Source organism: Lissotriton vulgaris, chromosome 10 (genome assembly GCF_964263255.1).
Source record: "Lissotriton vulgaris chromosome 10, aLisVul1.2, whole genome shotgun sequence".
Taxonomy (NCBI): domain Eukaryota; kingdom Metazoa; phylum Chordata; class Amphibia; order Caudata; family Salamandridae; genus Lissotriton; species Lissotriton vulgaris.
The window spans coordinates 317,316,611-317,337,255 of NC_141698.1; the positions used below are offsets into that span (position 1 = coordinate 317,316,611).

At 44.0% G+C, this 20,645-nt stretch overlaps 1 protein-coding gene across 2 annotated transcripts in view; it reads right to left on the minus strand.

The window, feature by feature from the left end:
• LOC147685171 (meiosis-specific coiled-coil domain-containing protein MEIOC-like) overlaps positions 1 to 20,645 on the minus strand; it is a 312,693-nt gene that overhangs the window by 224,831 nt on the left and 67,217 nt on the right. For both annotated transcript variants that reach the window (XM_086941077.1, XM_086941078.1), the window contains exon 3: positions 3,148 to 3,249. In XM_086941077.1, coding sequence (XP_086797203.1) covers positions 3,148 to 3,249 — 102 coding nt within the window. The remainder of the gene's footprint in view (positions 1 to 3,147; positions 3,250 to 20,645) is intronic.

The following is a 20,645-nucleotide window of genomic DNA, read 5'->3' on the forward strand; positions in this document are numbered from 1 at the left end:
GAGAACTCTGCAAGGAAGGACTGCTGCATTGCTACAATGCTCAGAAAGAACTGCTTTTCTGCTCTGATGTGCCACCTGTTGCCAGCTCGATGCTACCCTCCGCCCTGCTGAGGAAAAGGACCCGACCCATCTCACTTGAACCTAGAGTAACTCCAAGAGCTAGCTGGCTTGCCACCTGTTCTGAAGATTAAGGGCCATCAAAGACTTCCTACAACTCTGCAAAAGCACCTGTACTCTGCCATCAGTGAAACCTGCCTTGCCAAGTGGTGCTAATCTAGTCCTGGGGTCTTGGAAGTGCTTGTTTCTGTGATGACCCAGTAGAATCCACTCAGACGACTTTACACCAATTGAAACAGACGTATCGCCCTTCGATGCAATTGCTGCCCAACATCGCTTCAGCAGACTGCGACGACAGACTGAATGGCTTAATGATGAAGCATCGCAAAGGGGTTTGTCGACACGGCTTCACGGACTGTGTGAATCAGAACCAACGCATCACCTTCATCCACGGGATCGCCTCCTCTGCTCTTGGCACTGGATCCTCGACGACAGCGCTTCCTCCATCCAAGCTACTTTTTTAGCTGGACCTGTACGAGTTCAGTTGCAGTCTTGCTTTCCATTCCGGTTGGCCTGAACTTTGGATTTACCCTGGTGTCCCCGGTTGGAGCTTTATAACTCCAAGCACTATATTTTGATTTCATCTTTAAAAATGCATAACTCCGGTTCTACTCTTTCGATGTTTGTCATTTTGGTCTTGTTTTAATCATAAAATGATTATTTATGTAACCCTGTGTGGAGTGAGATTGTGCGGTTTTCATTGTGTTACTGTGTGTGCTGCACAAATACTTTACACATTTCTTCTTTAGATAAGCCTGACTCCTCAGTGCCATGCTACCAAAGGGTAAGCATGGGTTATCTTTTAGTGTGTATCTTTATTACACTGACTAGAGTGGTGGTTCCCGCTTGGACAGGATGCATACTTCTGCCAACCAGAAACCCCATTTCTAACAAGATCCATCCATTTGGTTTCCCACAGTCCCTGTATTGTCAGAAGCTGAAGTGTGTGCCACAATCCCTTCATGCGTCCTCTACATAGTGGTCTAGCTCACAGGGCTCATGATGCTTTACCGCTATGGCTCCCTAAGCACGCTATGACATCATGACTGATGATTTCCCGCATCCTCACGGGAAACGGCCTAAACAACGCAGGCTGAGCCATGCATGCCATTTCCAAGCAAGTAGAACAACGCTTGATTTAACCATGCATATATATGGTAAAGACAGTTAGCAGTCTAGCACTCAGAGTGGACGGGGGTATTGGAGACTTCCTGATGTCGGCAGATGGAATGGTGGCTTGGTAAGTACTTTAACGTTTAATTTAGGTTTCAGCGGGGAAGAAGGGGCAGTCTTTATGGCTGGGGCGGTTTTAGGGCTCAGGGTGGGGGGCCGGGGTCAGGTAGGTTTTTTGGGCACGATTTTAGGGCTCAGTTTAGGTTGGGGGAAGGGGTCATTTTTAGGGCAGGGTTTTAGGGCTTAGGGTGGGACAAGGGGCAGTTTTCAGGGGTGGGGCAGTTTTAGGGCTCAGGTCTGGGGTAGTTGTTTAAAGATGGGGCCGGGTTTTGGGGCTCGGGGGGGGGGGGGGGGGTTCATATAGTTTGTAGGGTTTGGGTGGGTAGATTGCAGGGAAGGAGCCGGGTTTTAGGGTTCAGAGAGGGGGGGGTGCTGGGGTGGGATGTTTAATACACATATATCTTTACCATTCATGCCTTTACAAAGCAATGCAGTGTAAAAGCATGTAGTGTAGAGGCATGCGGGGTAAAAACCATATATGTATGTTAATGGCATAACTAATGGACGAACATAGTCAAGAAGCAGCAGAGTGCTGTACACTGTCAAATCCAACGAGAAAGAGGTGAGGAAGCGGTGTTGTGAATGGTTAAAGCATAGCTCTTTAAAGAGGTGCGTCTTCAACTCTTTCCTTCTATTGAAGCAGTATTTGGGCGGTAGCGATTGAGACGGGCTTGTTGTTCCAGATCCTAGGTGCATAGTTGGAAAATCCCTGCATTGTTTTCCTTCAGTTTTTTTTTCTCCATTTGTCTTCTTTCTGATGGTGTGCTGGCTGCTGATGTGCCGAGATACACCAGAGATGATAAGGGGCGATGCTGGTCTTGATAGGCGTTGTAAGATGCAGTGGTATTTGAAGATGGTGCAGGCCGGCAAGGGGAATCAATAGAGTTCCAACAGGATTTGGGGGTGGGGGGGGGGTAGGGACTGATGTGATTATATTCCTTTGGGCCATGGATAAGTCATGCTGCAGCATGTAAGATGCCCGTAAGCGGTGCCAGTGTACAGTCTGGTAACCCATGCAGTAGGGCAAGCTCACATGGACTTGACAAGCAATTCTAGAGTTGCTTTCTGGAAGATATTGTTCGACTTTATTTTGTGGACAGAGCTGGTATCAGACAATCTTTGTTTTTGGCAATGTGTTCCTTGAAGGTCAGGTTAGTGTCCAGGGTGAATCCAAGATACTTGGCATTCAGTGAAAGTTGGGGTTCAAAGCTGTTAAGATTCATGTCACAGAGACAGCTTTGTACTTTATCTTGTTTATTTTTCTTGGCAAATAACAGGAATTCTGTTTTGGCTGGGTTGAACTTCAAGTAGGTGCTGGACATCCAGGTTGATGATGTGCAAGCAGGGCTTCAGACTTTGAATGTCTGAAGTATAGGATGTCTGAAGCATAGGAGTCTTTGATAGCTGACATACAAAGTTAGTACTATTTTACTGGAGGGAGCAATAAAGAACCAGTGAAACTGATTAAAATGTCTTGCTTAACTACCAAAGGTCCTACCAGGATGGAAGCTGCGAAAAGCACTAGGCAGGAAGAACTGGAGGAAGCACATAGTGAGAGGTTGGAACCAAATGGGGAGCTAAAAAAAAGGAACATGATATTATAAAAATAAAAACTAGGTTTAGAAGTTCCAAGTGAGTTCTCCTTTAGACAACTACAAGAAAAACGCCTAGCATATTTAATATGCATTGCGGGCCACTCTAAAACAAACAAGCACAGGAATAAAGGTGTATGGAGCTTAGAGTGCAACAAAAGATACACACATCATCATCAAAAGGATATCTTTCATGGACACTTACCAATCAGTAGCAGGTTCCAATTTGTTTGGCTCTTCTAAGATGCTTGAGACCAGTCCAAACATATCTGGCCCATTCCCAGAATAGGAGAGGTTAACTGGGGTCCTAGAAAACAAAGGTTTGAGAAATATTTTAAATATTCTGAAGTTAAACAGACAACTGAAATTACTCATAGGAATAGTAGTACTTTATCCTTCATGGATAAGGTATTAAAGCAGAAGGCTAAGCCCCCTCTTTTCTTATGCCTTGATTTGCTTTTACACACTGTGCCTTAGTCCCCTCAACCTTCCCCCCCCCCCCACCCCCCCCCCCTCCCCCCTTCGGGTCTTTGTTTTATCTCTAACCCTCGGTATCTCGCTTTCCTAGCTGTCTAGTTACCCTTCCTCATCCCATTGACATCGCCCTTCATTCTCTCATGTATCTTTTACTTTTTTTAATCACAAATGTTGTGCCTTGGTTTCCCCGAGATGCTGATAACAGAGGTAATGGGGTGGACTTTGATAGTTATAATTAAGGAGACTATGAGACAACCGAGTGTGTCCACTGATTAGATACAATGTACTTGTAATATGTATGTTGATATTCAAAAGAACATGACATTTGTATTGTACAAGTGTTACAATGAGGGCTATCTAGATAATGAATAATTCAGACTTTTACATGTCACGAATCTTGTGACACCTATAATAATTTTTTTGCCCAAGATTCATAGAGGTGGACAGATAACTACTATTTAGACCTATAATATCTGGAATTAGGTTCTGCACTGAAAGAATTTCTGAATATATCGAAATTTTTGTCACCTATGGTTAGTTTAGCGTCTTATGTTAAAGACGCTAAGGATTTATTAGGAAAGCTGTCTGATATTTCATGGGAGGGCACTTACTTCCTGGTATCCATGGATTTTGAGTTTGTATACCATCATCAGACATGAATATGGTATGGTTACGCTAAGATATTTTTGCTCTTCCATGTTTGCTAGCTTTTTGAAACATATTCAAATAATATTGGAAATGATGAAGTTTGTCTGACAGAATAACTATTTATCTCAGCGAGTTTGTACCATCAGATTCAGGGCATAGCCATGGGTGCTGGGTTTACAATTTCTTAAGCCAAACTATTCATGGGATGGTATGAGAGGGAGCATGCTTGGAATGAAAACCTGCATGGTGGCTATAATCATGTGGTCACATGGTATAGATACATGGATAATGTTTATTAATATGGAATGGAACTGAAGCAGAATTATTATTATTTTACCATGAGTTTCGTAATTCCAATAGTTTACATGTTGAATTATCTTTGGAATATGACAAATTTAAGCTAACTTTTTAGATCTGGAACCTTTATATGAAAAAACAGGTTCTACATGGCAGATCATACAGGAAAACAACAGCCAGCAATAGCGGTTTTCATTTTGCCTCTGGCCGTCCTTATAAATAGAAGATCAACATCCCATATGGGTAATTAGAGACACAAATGCAATTGTAGGAATTGGTGCAATATCACAAACAGAAATTGGAGACTACTGCTAGAATACTCAAATGAGGTTATCCAACTAAGATTATAAATAAGGCATCAAAAAGCTCGTACTGTTAATCGTGCAGCTCTACTGTACGACAAAAATAAGAAAAAAAGACCACTTATTATAAGGCGGTTGAGGTTGGATTTATCACAAAACTCTGTGCCAAGAATAAGAGGATTTTTAACATTTTACCTAAACACTGGGCAATATTGAAAATGGATAAGTACTTGGGCGATTTCATTACTGATTATCCAATTGTTACTTTAAAAAAAGCAAATACGTTGAAAGGCCTTTTTAGGCCCGAGTGACACATATAGATTTGTACAGAGAAAAACTTTTACTTGTTTGGGGAAACTGACCAGTTTGTTCCTTTATATGTAATAATTGTGTTTGCTGCAAATACGTCAAAGATAAAACTGTCATCTTCACAAATCAGGTTATACTAAAGATTTTAAGATCTAGGAGTTTATCAATTGTACCACTATTTTTTGTGGTTTATAAATTGACATGCGTCTGATCATTACAATATGTTGGTTCAACTATCAGGCCACTTAAAAAGAGATGGAAAGAATATCTTAATGGCATATGTAATGGCTATAGGAGAACTCAGACTGTGATGCCCTTTTTGAATAACAGCCAACACAGTGACATGAGGCTGATTTCATTATTAGTGATTGAACATATATACCCAACACTATATAGGAGGAGCTATGGTGCTAAAATTACATCATAAGAAGACTAGGTGAACTGATATAGTACGGACTGTTTCATTTGGTTTGAACATTGAGAAAGTAATGTACACTACATTGTAATTAGCTGTTTAGTGATCTTTTGTGTGTACCCATTCAATTTCACCACTTATGGGTGGTTCTTTTTCATGTATACAATGGTGTATTTCTTTGAGGACTTGTTAATTGTTGTTACTGACTGACTGCTTGGTACAATCTCTTGTTGAGGCCATTATTCCTGGGTCCATCTGTAATATTTTCTGTACTAAGTCGTGATCGGAGACCTTATTTAGGACAGTAGTAGGTCATAATATTGGTTTTATTTTCTAGTTGGCTGTTTTGGCTTTAATGAATGGAAAACCTTGGGTATTTGTTCAACAGTGATAGCATGGCAGTTTGTATTGTATATATTTGTTCATCTTTTGTTTTAAGTGCGGTCTTGTTCAAGATTCAGGTGTGGTTCAATGGTTTCTTCTCTAATGTCAAGATCATAGGCATTAAGTGTTCGCATTTATAATGTCAGATTGTGTAGTTCTTTGTTATTAGAAGTTCAACATTTCTCAGTCATATTCATTTTTTGGACTACGAGTAACTGGGTTTCACATTAGTGTTGTGTTTCATTGCATACCTTTTTTGTACACTGTGTGTCCAATCGATTAATTTGAACCTAAAAATGTGACAAGGTGGGTTTAATCGACGCATGGTTTGTTTATTGTTTTTGCATTTAGTTTTCGGGCTACTTTGGGGTAGCTGGGTATTTGGCACAATGGCTTGCTTATCAGCGTGTACCGAAGAGCTGTGAGGGGTCTGAACCTGCAGTTGTCCGGTGCTTGGGGGTTTTGCTTTCTTGCTCATTCACACTCGTATTTGGTTTGATTAGACTTTTAGGAGAGATATAGTTATAATGCGGTTTTGTTTATATAAAGCTTTCATGCAGTATTTAAATTCTCGGACACTGTGGTTTGGATTTAGGTTAAAGGATTGATAGCCTAGGAAGCTTGAGAAAGTTGTGCCAATCGGATTTTGCTTCATATGCATGTTGGTAGATTATTTGTCATTTTAAAAAACGGTTAGTTAATTTAGGAGACCCTGACATCAGACGTTAATGAGAGTAGTGAGTATTGTAAGTGAATGATCATTTTAACATGGTTCGGACTTTTTCTCTTTATGTTGAAAGATGACAGAGTTGAAGGTTAAACAGGTTTTCGACAAATGGTGAATGACTGCATTTTGGTACTTGTACGGCAACTTTAATTTATTGTTTGTTATCCATTTATTGTTTTGTAGTTGGGGCTAGAGGTGTTTCTGTAATGTGCGGAAGTCTTAAGGTATCACATTAAACTTTGGATGTACTACAGTGGCCGAAGGTGAAAGATGACGTTCACTTGAGTAATTTTGGGTAAGATAGTTACAAAGGTCTTTGTTATGATTATTGGTGCCATTTCAGCCCGATGGTTATTGACAGTGATGAGACTTTGTTTCTTTTATTGTTTTTTTTTTGTTTTTTTTTTTATTTGGTGATTTACAATTGCAGATACATAAAGAAATAGAGAAAAAAAAATCGTACACATTTCAAAGAAAGAGAGATGTTAAGGATAAAACATAGAATAAAGAGCAGATAATTAAGGCAGTATAATCTTGATTACATACTTTAAGCCACAATCACTATTATCATTACTCCAATTTTCAATTGGTTTCCAAATCTCGATACCACGCGCTCTAAGCTTTATCCCTTTACATGCAAAAATCGCCTTTTCTTGATTGTACATACCTAAAAGCCTAGACAACCAAATCTGAAAGTTAGGGGGATCAACATCCTTCCGGCGGGCTGTTAATATGATTCTATATACAGTTGTACTCAAGAAGAGTGATACTTCTTCCGCCTTAGTATGTTTCAGAGTGTTATCGTAGCCCAAAATATAGAGGGTTGGAGATTCGGCTACTGGATGCCCAAACACCTCCTGCCAAAACTCAGCAATCATTGTTCGCAGTGCTAGCAATTTATCACAATCATAGAGCATATGTAATAGGTTTGCCGCTGCTTTGCCGCACCTTGGACACTCTGAAGTAGGCCTTATCCCCCAAGCGAAAAGTTTAGCGGGAGTGAAATACAAATCAAAAATAGTTTTATATAGTTGGGCTTTCAAATTGGAGGACATAAATAGCTGTGACGATAGTATAAGAGACATGTCGATGTCTACATTGGGGTTATTTAGTTTCCTTGACCAGCCCACTTCGGTAGATTCTAAGTCATCTTTTTGGTTTTCAATTAATGTGTCGTAGATGGTACCTATTCTAGTTGAGGCATTAGACAGACGATCGATTAGAGGGGGGGGGGGTCAAGAGGAAGGGTGGGGGAAGAAAATGCAGAAATATGGTGATTACAGTTCCAGATGCATTATGAGGAACATAAATGATGACACAAATGTCAATGATGTTAAGGATTTGTCTGATTTACTTCTATTTTTTTTTCCGTATAACAAATGTGTCAATGATGTTAAGGAGATGATTGATCTGTTTCTACTCTCCTATATGCATAATAGATGTGGAGCTAAATATAATAACACACTGATATGGCTAAGATAAAAATGTGCTCCTGGAATGTGGCAGGACTTAATGATAGGAGCAAAAGGGAAAGAATGTGGGGACTAATAAGGGCAAATGCATTCGATATAATATGTCTTCAGGAGACCCACATCCCATGGGCAGAGCGGGATGTATTGAAGATCTCAGGGTTTAATTTACTGGTATGTACTAGCCAAACTACGAGGACAAGGGGGGTCGCTATAGTAGCAAGATCCTTTTTGGGGGAGGCAACTCGTAAACTAGCTGATCCACTAGGCAGGTGGGTGATTGTGGAGCTCAAGTGCGGAATTAATATATGTTCCATCTACGCCCCTAATCAAGATGACCCCGCAATCTTTAACAACTTGGAGATAGAATTAGCATCCTGGCCTCAGGTAATGATCCTATGTGGGGACTTGAATATTTCTCTACCCAGAGCTTGTGCACCACAAAAACAAGTGCGATTTAAATATACTGGTCGTAAGCCTAAAGTTTTTAATGCTGTCTCCCAATTAAAAGAAAGTTTAGGTCTGGTGGATTTATGGGACCTAAAACAGGGTCAAGACCCTGGCTATACATATTTTTCTCACCCCCACAATAAATATGTCCGTATCGATTATATTCTAATGTCGAATAACCGGGCAAGTTTGGCTCAAATAAGTAAACTACCAAAAATTATATCGGACCATAATCCTCTATCTTTCACTCTTTACTTAAATGACATGGCCAGACCTCGCTCTAGTTGGTCTTTTGACAAAAGACTGCTTGTAAATAATGAATATGTAGAACATATGAAAAAATGGTCACAGGATTTTTTTGACTCTAACCGATATAGCACATCCAGAAATATGGTATGGGATTGCTTTAAAGCTGCAGCCCGTGGGGAGACAATCAGTTACGTAGCCAGACAGAGGAAGGAGGTGACAAGGCTTAATGAACTACAACTACAAAAATTAGCTGAACTAGAAGAGAAGCATACTAGGCTAATAGCACAAAATGCGGATGGTGGCTCAATTTTAAGAGATATGGCAATACTAAAAGCAGAGATAAACAGTAAAATCTCCCAAAGTACGGCCGAATTATATCAATCCCACCGGAACAAGATCTACGAAATGGGAGATAGGGTGGGTAAACAATTGGCACTTCGAACTCGCCAAAGTCAATCTCTTAATTCAATTACGCGCATTGAATCAGAAGGCCAAGTATTTACAACACCTGAAACTATCTTAGAAGTGTTTCAAAATTATTATGGGAAATTGTACAAAAATGAGGACTCTCTAAAATCAATTGTAATCGAAGAAACACTATCAAAATGGGCAAGCGAGCACGAAGACGGTCTAGGATTGGATAATGCTACTAGGTTTGATCTAGAAAGAGAAATAACTCAAATAGAAGTGGAAACTGCTCTCGCAGAGTTAGCCGCGGGAAAAGCAGCAGGGCCTGATAAAATACCACTCGAGTTTTATAAAATATTGGGTAATATAGTAACGCCTCTACTCCACGATTTATTTGTTGGGATCCAATCTAGTGGCATTCCACCAAGGTCTTGGCAGGAAACTAATATTGTAATTTTTCAAAAGAAAGATAAACCTCCTCAGCTGCCCTCATCTTATCGACCTATCTCTCTAATAAATTCTGACTCAAAACTGTACTCAAAGATTTTGGCTAATCGGCTCAGGGGGATCATCGAACGTCTGGTCTCCCCCTGGCAACATGGTTTTATTCCAGGTAAGGATACTACGGACCATACCCGACGCGCTATTGCACTATTTGATGCCGCAAATGCTACGGGGGGCCAGTTGTCGATGGTCCTCCTGGATGCCGAGAAGGCTTTTGATAGGGTTTCATGGGCATTCCTATGGGCAATATTAGATCAGAATAATGTTGGACCTTGCCTTATGAGATCAATTAAAGCAATGTATTTCTCACCCAAGGCTAAGGTGTTGGTAATGGGCCAGGAATCTGGATTTTTTAATATATCTCGGGGGACTAGGCAGGGATGTCCTTGCTCTCAGATTCTTTTTGCCCTCTACATAAATCCACTTATTCTTAAACTTTTACAGGCTGAAGCAATTAAACCAGCTATACTGGGTGTTAGACCTGACATCTTTTGGCGTGATTACCCCTATCTTTTTGCCTCTGCCTCCTGTATTGTTGATGCTGTGCTGGATTCGTTTTTGCTGGTTTAGATGCTTTGGACACTCTGCCACTGCTGATCAGTGCCAGAGTGTAAGTGCTCCCTATGTAAATTGTTATTCTGATTGGATATACATGTTTGGCATATTTGTATCACCATGAAGTCCCTAGTAAAGTGCACTGGGTGTGCCAGGGCTGGTGATGACAAATGCTACTAGTGGGCCTGCAGCACTGATTGTGCCACCCACAGGAGTAGCTCTAAAATGGTGTCTCGGGCCTGCCACTGCAGCGCCTACGGGCAGTTTAGAACTGCCATGTCCTCCTGGTCCGCGTCCCCGCTGACCAGGCCTAACCCTTCCCTTTTCGTGCACATCAGTCATCCCTATGGAAGGCCCAAGGTACCCCCATGGGCAGGGTGCAGTGTATGTGAAAGGTAGAGCATGTACTAGTGCAGGTGACATGCTCTGGTAGTGAATTACAGCCATTTTCGTTTTCACTATTGTAAGGCTATCTTGCTCCATAGGTTAACATGGGGGATGCTGGCTACAGTGGTTTACGGCATTTCTTCCCATAGGAACAAGATAGGACATAAGTATCTAGTATCCCTGAACTCAGAATTTAATAACGCATCTTTTAGGAAAGATGGTTTTTGGATCCTGTGTTTGAGGACAGCGCTTTTAGAAAGTTGCCGTTCTCTTGTCTGACCCTTCTGTGTGCCTGAGACTGTTTGTGTATTGACTGTCTGGTTTGTGAGTGACAGGGGCTGGGGAGTCCCCCCAGAGGCTGGATGAGTCAGCACTAGGCGGAGTGGAGCAATTGCTACCTGAGTGGTGGGAGGAGTTAGCACCTGGGCTGAATAGGGCTGTGCCTGCCTGCCACAATGCTGGCTCCACCTCCTGCTGGGCGGCTGAGGACTCTGCCCCTCACTCTGAAAGGAAAGATGCAGCCAGCAAAACAAAGTGCTCAAGATCCACCCAGAACTGGTTCAGACCGGGCTCAGGGCCCACATGCACAGAGAGAACAAAGACTTTAGGGGTATAAGTACCGGACCCCTGACAACAGAAAATTAGATCATCCTGGAAATCAAGAAGGAACCTCTGCCAAGGAGAAAGCGGACTCTGAAGAAGGAAGACTGTCCTGCTGTTGCTCTGCTGGACTGACCTGCTGTTGCTGTGCTGCCAAGGAGAGGGGAAGGACTTTGCTGTGAGCTGTGTCCCCTGTCTTGAAGGAATCTCCAAGGGCCTGAGAAGAGCTGGCTCCCTGTTTTGAAGTCCCAGGAACAAAAGGACTTCACCCCCAGTCTCCCTGAACTCTGCTGAGAGAGTTCTGTCCTTCCTAGAGTGCTTGATCCAGTTGTGGGGCCTCTGGAGGTTGAATCTGAGCTGGGAAGCTTGAGACTAAGCTGAGAAACTTGTGAAGCTGAAAAGTGTCGCATCGCTCGCTTGCGGAGCACATCCCCGACAGTGCGAGAAGTTTCCCGCCGCTACGAAGGTCGAGATCGGCGCAGCGCCTGACATCGCTGCCGGAGCCGTCGCACCCTTCGTTTGCGGGACACACCAGACCGGTGCGGGAGAATCGAACATCGCTGCGAGTGTCGTCGCAGAGCCTGTCGTCGCTGGGTGAGAACGCCGCACCGCTTGCTTGCGGACCGCATCACGTCGCTGCGAGCATCGTCGCAGAACCATCGCATCGAGGCGCTGCGAGAGAGAGGATCACCGCTGGACCGCGCATCGTCGCCCCGGAGATCGTCGCAGCCCCTACGAGATCATCGCATCGTGCCTTTGCGAGAATAGACTTCCTACGGAACCTACGCACCGGAATCTACGCAAGCTGCCTTCCTCCCCTTACAGACCGGATTCGTCGCCGCACGCCCGCTGCTGCAGCGGGGCTGTCGCATCGCCTCCCCAGGGTCTCAGGAGTAACGCATCGCTTGTTTCCACCGCACCAGCTTCCTGCTTGTGGAACTTTGTTGCATCTAAAAGGTACTGTGAGTAAACGTGACGCAACTGTGAACTTTTCACGCATCTGTGGATTATTTTAACGCAACTTAAAGAACTTTGATTACAACCTGAAGAACTCTTTTGAAACCATATCCTTGAACTGTGTATGTTGGATTTTTGCCGTTTTGGTCTTGTGTAGTTTAGAATAAATATCTTTATTTTCCTAAACTGTTGTGGAATCAGTTTGTGGTGTTTTCACTGTGTTACTGTGAGTGTTGGTACAAATACTCAACGCATTGCCTCTGGTTAGCCTAGACTGCTCAGGCCAAGCTACCTTGAGGGCGAGCAGGGGTTATCTGAGAGGGTTATCCCCTTGTCCTGACTAGAAGCAAGGGTCCCTATTTGGACAGTGGTACCTACCTCTGCCAACTAGAGACCCCCAGTTCTAACACTGGGCCCCTATAAAACCAAAATATTAGCTTACGCAGACGATGTGGCTATAATAACACCACAGCCAACAGAGGCTATATCAGAAATAGAACAAATTACCCAAGCCTTTGGTCAATTATCAGGATATTCCTTAAACAGGGATAAAACGATGGTAATTTGCACAAATAATATCCACTTTACTGATCCTAGAAGGGTAGAATCTTCAATGTATCTGGGAGTTCGAATATCGGCCAAAATAGAAGAGATTGTAAAAATTAACTACGAACCACTGCTCCAAAAGATAAAGAAAGAACTCAAAAGGATTGATGGACTACATCTCTCAATCATCGGAAGAGGCAATTTTCTCAAAATGAATGTTCTACCCCGGGTTCTATATCTGTTTCGAGCGATTCCTCTTCTTGTGGAAGACAGTATTTTAAGGGGATTGGAATGTCAAATGGGTAAATTTGTGTGGGGATATGGTAAGGTTAGGAGATCTATCCGGAAGCTCTCCCTACCCATCACTAGAGGAGGTTTGGCTTTGCCTGACTTAGGATTTTATTCATGGGCTGCCTTTCTGCAACAGATGATGGTATTATTTCATGTTAAACCACTGGGATATGAGGTGGGGGGCAATCACATACCTTCAATCTACGAGTTGTCTATCGGTGATATTGCTAATGGCTTGCTACTGAAACAGATTGAACCCTTATATTATAAGAAAATTACATTTAAGGTTATAACAAACGCTTGGGTAGCGTGGAAGAAAATCTCGAGATATATGAAAATTCCCAAATATAATAGATATATCTCATTGTGGCACTCCTTAATACTACCACCTCAAACATATGACGCTACTTCCAGACGGTGGGAAACTTTAGGAGTATTAACAATAGGAGATTTTATGCTCCCCAATAATGGTAGTAGATTCCAACAACTTCAATCTAAATTTGCTATCACTAATAACAGTGTATTCAAATTTATACAAATCAACACAATCATAAATTCAAAACTTGTTAATATCTGTCTGGATAATATTCCTCTAATCGATTTATTGTTTTTTTTTATTGTTTTTTTTTTTAGAAGTTTGGAGTTTTTGTGATTTGATCTTTATGCCATCAGTATTCTCTATACCGCACAGATGTGTGACGTGTGCCTCTTGGTATTGTGAGTGCATACCTCTGTAAAGATACATTACTTTGTTTTTTCCTCACATGAGATTGATGATCGCTTTGGAAATAAGAGTTGTGGGTGTGTGTGTCTGTGTTTCTAATTTTGAGTGATTTAAGATCACTCTAATATGATGAACGAGTGAACCATACAGGCAGTTGTAGCTGGTGCGCTTTAATTCATTTTCAGATCTTTCAATTCCTATTGTTTTTGAATCTGCTAAATAATTTAAGAGATTGAACCATTCCATCTGTTTGTTTCTATTCATTTAACAATTTGAGAGACACCTCTCCTGCAACTTGTTACATGCCCAAACAAAATTTATACACATCACACATGTAGGACTTGGTTGATTCAAAGATCTCGTTATGGTGTGTTTCCTTTTAATTATTATTTGCTCCTTATACTATTAGATTCACCTTTGTACTTTGGATCAAAACTAACCGTTTGCATGAATTTGAGACTGGATACACTAACCTTTATTTAGGTGAAATTTATTACGTTTAATTAATTTTAGAGTCCGCATATTCCAGTGTGAACGTATACTTGGTTAATGTAATAACCATGTTTAATTAATATTCTGATGCCTTTATGAGGGTGCTACCTAGATATGCACTAAATGTATACTCCGCATATTTAATAACTTTGCTCAATTAATAAGAGGGTATTATCAAGTTCTGTTCAGAAAAGACCTAAGGATTTGTAACATTTGCATGTATTTTTATTTTTTTATTCTTAATTTTTCGTGAAATGTGATATTCTAGAGGTAAGTGTTTCTCCTACAGCCTTGAAGAGTCAGGATAGCTGCGAAACAAGTCTCGGCATTCGCAGGATTATTTTAGGGTATTTGGATGCTAGGGATAGGATTACGTTTGAGGATTTTGTTGCTACAAGTGAGGTTCTTGCAAGATTCTTTCGGAGGATTAGGCTACTTCAGACACAGGAACAGGGACTGGATTCTTAGTCCTTATGAATATTTTGTTCATTTTGGGTTGTTCTTATGAGGATTGCGATACTCTGATGGATAAATAAGTGGGCTTTTAAATGTACCTATGCATAAAGATTACACTAAATGTATCTATTTAGTTAATATTGTTATTAGTTAATTCCCTGCAACCTAGTTGTTAAAATGATGTGCTTGTATGCTAGGCTGTGTGCTTCCTCCCCCGTTTTTAAATAAACAAGAGTAGATCATATAATCTAGCCTGTAGAGAGTCAACCCAATTCTCTTCACACCAAGCATCACACTTGGATCAATGAGCTGGAAAAAAATCTATTTGCTGGCAGGCCAGCGAGCAGTCAAAATGACCAACCATTTTAGATTGCAGCACAAAGGCGCCTGAGTTGCATCCACTGAATCTCCACAGATGAAGGTGTAGACTGTGGAGGTTCAGGTACAGCACCCTGCCTTTCTGCTGGGACAGCCAGCAGTTCCAGAAAAGGAAGCTGAAGAGGGAGCAGATGCTCGGCTTCAGTAGTTCGGAGTACCAAACCCTTCAGGGCAATCCATGGCCACCAGAATTAACAGTGCTCATTCCCTGCTAGATCAGCAGCAGAGGAGGGCATGAATACAGGAGTCCTACCTATGAAGAAATGCATCTTCTACAGACTCTAGAATAGGAAACTACAGAGAACAGGGCAGGAGTCCCCCACTCCAGCCCACTTGCTGCAGTACCCCAGGGTTGTCATACTGTCCATCAACACCTGGACTGATCTGCACCAGACAGAAGGTGGAGAGAACTTGATCCATGTGGATGCCTCATAGTTCAGAGGATTTATGAGGTAGAGATATTCCCTCAGACCTCCACCTCATCTAGGTGACCTCCCCAGCCCAGTGATGACGCATACATCACTACTTTGAGCTTTAGAGGGAGCATGAAATATTCTACTACATCTGATTGACAACAGGCTTCCACCATCAATGTTCCTGAGCGAGTTCAACTGATATTGGGATTTTGCCCAAAAATCATCCCAAGTGGCCGGCCTATGGCACCAACAGATTTCAGTGAATGTCTTTCATACACTAAAGGGTGAGAAGTAGGATGCACAATGTTCTTTAATGGACAAACACGTAATGGAAAGCAATTACACAGTGTTAGGGAGTTTGTAAAGACCTGAGGGCCAAGTTAAGTCGAAAGGGCTGTGAAGTAAACTGGAAGAGTTCTGATACCACAAAGAAGTGGTACTTCCTATAGCACTGCAGGACCATCACATGAAAGTATACATTCTGTGGGTCCAATGACACCACCCAGTCTTCAATTAATTCTCACTTAGGTTATGTAGGCATTAGATTCTGAACTTCTTCTTGAGGAAGAAGTTCAAGAATCTGAGCACTGGTAGCAGGTCTATGTACCTCGTTATTCTTAGATACCAAAACGTACCAGGATAACCACCCCAGTCCTTTCTTCGTTTCCGGTACCAATTCGATATCCTACTTCAAAACTTCCTTTGACTGAATTGTAGCATGATTCAACTAAGAGTAAGGGGTGGTGAAAGAGGATGCTAGAAGCAGGGTAGACAGGTAAATACATTTAAACATGGAAAAACATAATCCATCTTCGGAAAATCTGAAGGACCCATTGATCTGATGTGATGAAAGGCCAGGAAAATAGGCACTGTTGGATTCTGCTGCTTACTGATCTAAACATAGGATTGAAGGGTGTACTAAAGTGTTTTGACACAGATGCCTGCGAAGAGGGGAGCAAGGAGTACTGCTGTTGTAGTCCGCATCGCCTTTCAGAACCTCTTATACCAATGATATCATGAAACGTCTGCATGTGTGGCTGTACTGGCGTCGAGGGTTTTTGCTGGGGTTATGTGAAACCCAACCTACAGCATCGTCTGAACTTCCTACATTACTGATGCAATTGGCAAAAAGAAGAGGAGAGTAATCCCAGTAAGTGAGCTGATCCTTTATTTGCATTAAGGGTTATTCTGACTTCTTGCCTTAGAGCCTTGATCCATCAAATATCACGTTTTTTCGGTAAGTTTGGGCATTACCTGGAAATACAACTGAACGTATCCAGCCATGTTATCTAATAAGAATGCTGGTGCTCCGTTCATTATCCCCTTTGGTATTGCTTTGTTCGCCCTAAGTTGGCAGGGTATGCCCAGACGTGGGTCCCTTGCTCACTTTGCCACTGGATTCAAGCTAGTCTGGCTGATGACGGCTGAATAGCCAGAAACCGGTTCCGGGGTGCTTGTTTCTGCTCCAGGGAAGACATAGTTTGGCAGTTCGGGCTGGATGTTCCCATGAGGCACAGGGTCAGACTGATTTGCATACGTCCATGTCTGAACTGGGGTGGTGGAGTGAGCTAAAGAATGTTGATGGATTAAACCCAGATCAGTTGACTGAGGGTGAGTGTTTGATTTGCTCAAACGCTCCGTCCATCATCCCCTTTGGTATCGCTTGGTGTCACACCATTGGAAACAGAATCCATAGTGTCCAGTCCACAATGAAAAACACCCTTTGCAGCATCCCGACCATCATGTACAGTCTGAGACAAGGCATTGTGCATATCCTTCAGCAAAGCCTGTCACACACTGAGTGCCATTTTGCAGGCTACTTGATTTTATGCCACATTCACGCCAAACTACAGAATGGGACTTTACATCTATGAGATACTTCAAGTTGTCAAGGTATTACCAGATGTAGCAAAATCAACTACAAGTATCATAATTAATTACCACCCAAATAGTGGTTCATTGTACATTGATTTTGCACAAAAAGAAAAACCACAGCTCTTGATTATATCCTGCCTGGTAAAGAAGGCATTCGTGCTATAACTGGAGTTGTATGTTGCACCTATATTCCGGCCATTTCAGTCATTCATGAACAGATCTATAAAGTATGGTAAAGAGTTATGGGCTCACATATCATTAATACTGCAATTTGATTTGGCAGGGGCGTGGCCAAGCGAGCAGCAAGATGGCCGCTTGGTAAAGGGGCTCTGCCAGCCGAGCACAATATCCGGCAAAAATCCTGCAGTAAACTGCCTCATCCTGGCTCCAAAGTAGGCGCATAAATGCGGAAGATGGAGCTGCACGCTATGATGTGACTGGCACCCCGAAATTTGATTGCGAAATGCTGGAATCGACGATCTGACTTTGCGGCCGGGTTCCGGTGGTGCGAGTCCAGGACTCTGGCCGGGACGGCGCCTGATTGCTGAGACTGAGTGCAGGCTGTCCGCTACCCGACAGTGGAGGTCACAACGGAGCGGTCCACACCAGCGAGCAGGCCAGTGAAGCGGAGGGGGCCCCAGGGCCTGAACTGGCTTCAAAAACGTGATTGCAACAACGTGGCTTGAGAAGCGGAGCAGCGGCTGCGGACGGGCCACAACACAAGAACCATGCCAAGAGCCAGCGAAGGCTTGTGGCGGAGGCACACGGCATCCACTGACAAGTGGACCTTTGGGACATCCCCCCTCCCTGCTGGAGACGATCGACTGAGCCGCTCCACAGCGCTGGAGCGGGGGAATACGGACGCGGTTCTCTGCAGGTAGCGCCAGACCGGGGAGACTGCCAAAACGTCACCGGAACTGCTATTGAACTGTGACTGGGCCCAGTGAATGAGAACAAATTTGGCGCCAAGATAGTTGCCCTCCACTCAGACTCGGTTGCTGACACACCGAGTGGGTGGTGAGAGGGACCTTGCACAGTGCGTACAGATAAATGAGGGTCTGGCGCTTCACTAACTTGAGACATTGGAACGTGGTGCAGCGCCGGCCCGCGAGACGCACCCGGTGAAGGTCCTGTCCTCGACTGGTGATCGTAGCGGCCATCCCTAATAGCCACACCATACACTGCATACCTTGAGGTTATGGCTGCCGCACTGCGGGAAAGGCCCCGAATGGAGCGGTAGGAGTGAGACATGATGTGATCGACCACACGGCAGCCCAGTCGGACGCTCAGAAACGTTAAAAAGCGCACTTGAGGGGATTGGCTGGCAAGGCGAGTTCCTTGCGCTTACAGAGGGCGGCACAGAAGAGAAGGCCTCACCGTGCAGGAGTGAAAGACTTCGACATCGTCTGCCAACACACACTACGCACACGTCTCCACAGCACGGGGATCCGCGACAAAACCCTGGACTGGATCACCTCCTTCCTCACCGACAGAACACAGAGAGTACGCCTCCCTTCAATCCGTTCCGAAGCCACCAAGGTCACCTGCGGCGTACCTCAAAGATCATCCCTCAGCCCAACTCTTCAACGTCTACATGACACCGCTCGACAACATCGTCTGATCGCACGCCCTCAACATAGTCTCATACGCCGACGACACCCAGCTGATCCACTGCCTCACCAAGGACCCCACCACCGCCAAGACCAACTTCCACGAAGGAATGAAGTCTGTCGCCGAATGGATGAAGAACAGCAGCCTGAAGCTGAACTCGGACAAGACGGAGGTCCTCATCCTCGGCTCCACCCCCTCCGCCTGGGACAACTGGGGTGCATCCTGGATGCATCACGGTCAATGACCCAGCAACTCAATGCTGTATCCTCCTCCTGCTTCCTGCTTCAACACAATCTGCATGCTTCAGAAGATCTACGGATGGATCCCCAATGAAACCAGAAGGACGGTCACCCATGTAATGTAATGTAATGTAATGTAATGTAAAAAGGATTTGTATAGCGCTGCGTTCACCGGACGGTTTCTTGGCGCTGATCACCAACCCAGGAGGAGGCAAAGAGGGGAGAAAGAAGAACTTTATGTATAGACACCACGGAAAAGGTGAGTTTTTAGGAGAGAGCGAAAGTGAGGATAGGAAGAGGAGAGTCTGAGGTTTAAAGGTAGGGAGTTCCAGAGTGAGGGGGCCAAGAAGGAGAATCTAAGACCTCCGTGCTTTTTACGCCTGTACCTAGGTGTCTGGAGGAGGGCGTGATGGGAGGAACGGAGGTGTCTGGGGGGTGCGTACGGATGAAGAAGAGAGGAGATGAAAGAGGGGCCGATACCGGCCAGGGATTTATGAGTTAGGCAGCCAAGTTTGAACTTGCAGCGCTCCGACACAGGAAACCAATGAAGGGCTTTAAGGAGGGGACGAACGTGGTGATGTTTTGGCTGACGATGGATAAGACGGGCGGCCTGATTCTGGATTAACTGAAGTCTCTTTATCTGATATTGTGGAATGCCTGCGTATAGGGCGTTGGCGTAGTCGATCCGAGAGATGACTAGCGCCAACAGCGCCAGGGTGAGAGCTTCAGTGGTCAGGAAGTGAGCTATTTTCCGGATTTTTCTGAGCTGGTGGAAGCAGGAGGATACTGTAGCGCTGATCTGATGATGCATGGAAAGATCTTGTGAGATGTAGACCCCTAGGCTTTTTACTTTTTCAGCGGGACTAGGAGGGGGGCCAAGGGAGAGGGGCCAGAAGGTGGAGTTCCATGGATTGGCTGGGCCTCCGACAAGAACGAGCTCCGTCTTGTCGGGGTTGAGCTTAAGGTGGTGAGCGCCCATCCAGTCGCTGATATGGCAAAGGGTGGACTGGAAATCCTGGGCCGCTTCCTGCGAGTCAAGGTTGAAGATGAGCTGAATGTCATCTGCATAATTAAATGCAGTGACATTCCTTCCCCGGAGGGAGCGGATCAGGGGGGTAAGGTATAAATTAAAAAGGAGTGGAGACAAAGACGAGCCCTGCGGGACTCCGCAGGTGAGTTTCATCCTGTCCGCCGAGAATTGGGAAATTCGAACAGATTGGTGGTGGTTCGTCAAAAAGGAACGAACCCAATCAAGGGCCGTCCCTCCAATACCAGCCTCCTTGACACGGTCGACCAAGATGGAGTGGTCGACCGTGTCAAAGGCTGCCGACAAGTCCAGGAGGATTAAGGCTTGGCTGGCGTTAGAGTCAGCACCTCTGCAGAGTTCCTCCATAACAGGAGAGAATGACCGCCTCAGTTGAATGGGCTGGTCTAAACCCAGCCTGTTGGGGGCCCAGGAAGTTGGAGTCCTCAACAAAGGAACTGAGGATGCTGGTGACCTATGACTCAAGTACCTTACTAAGGTAGGGAAGGAGGG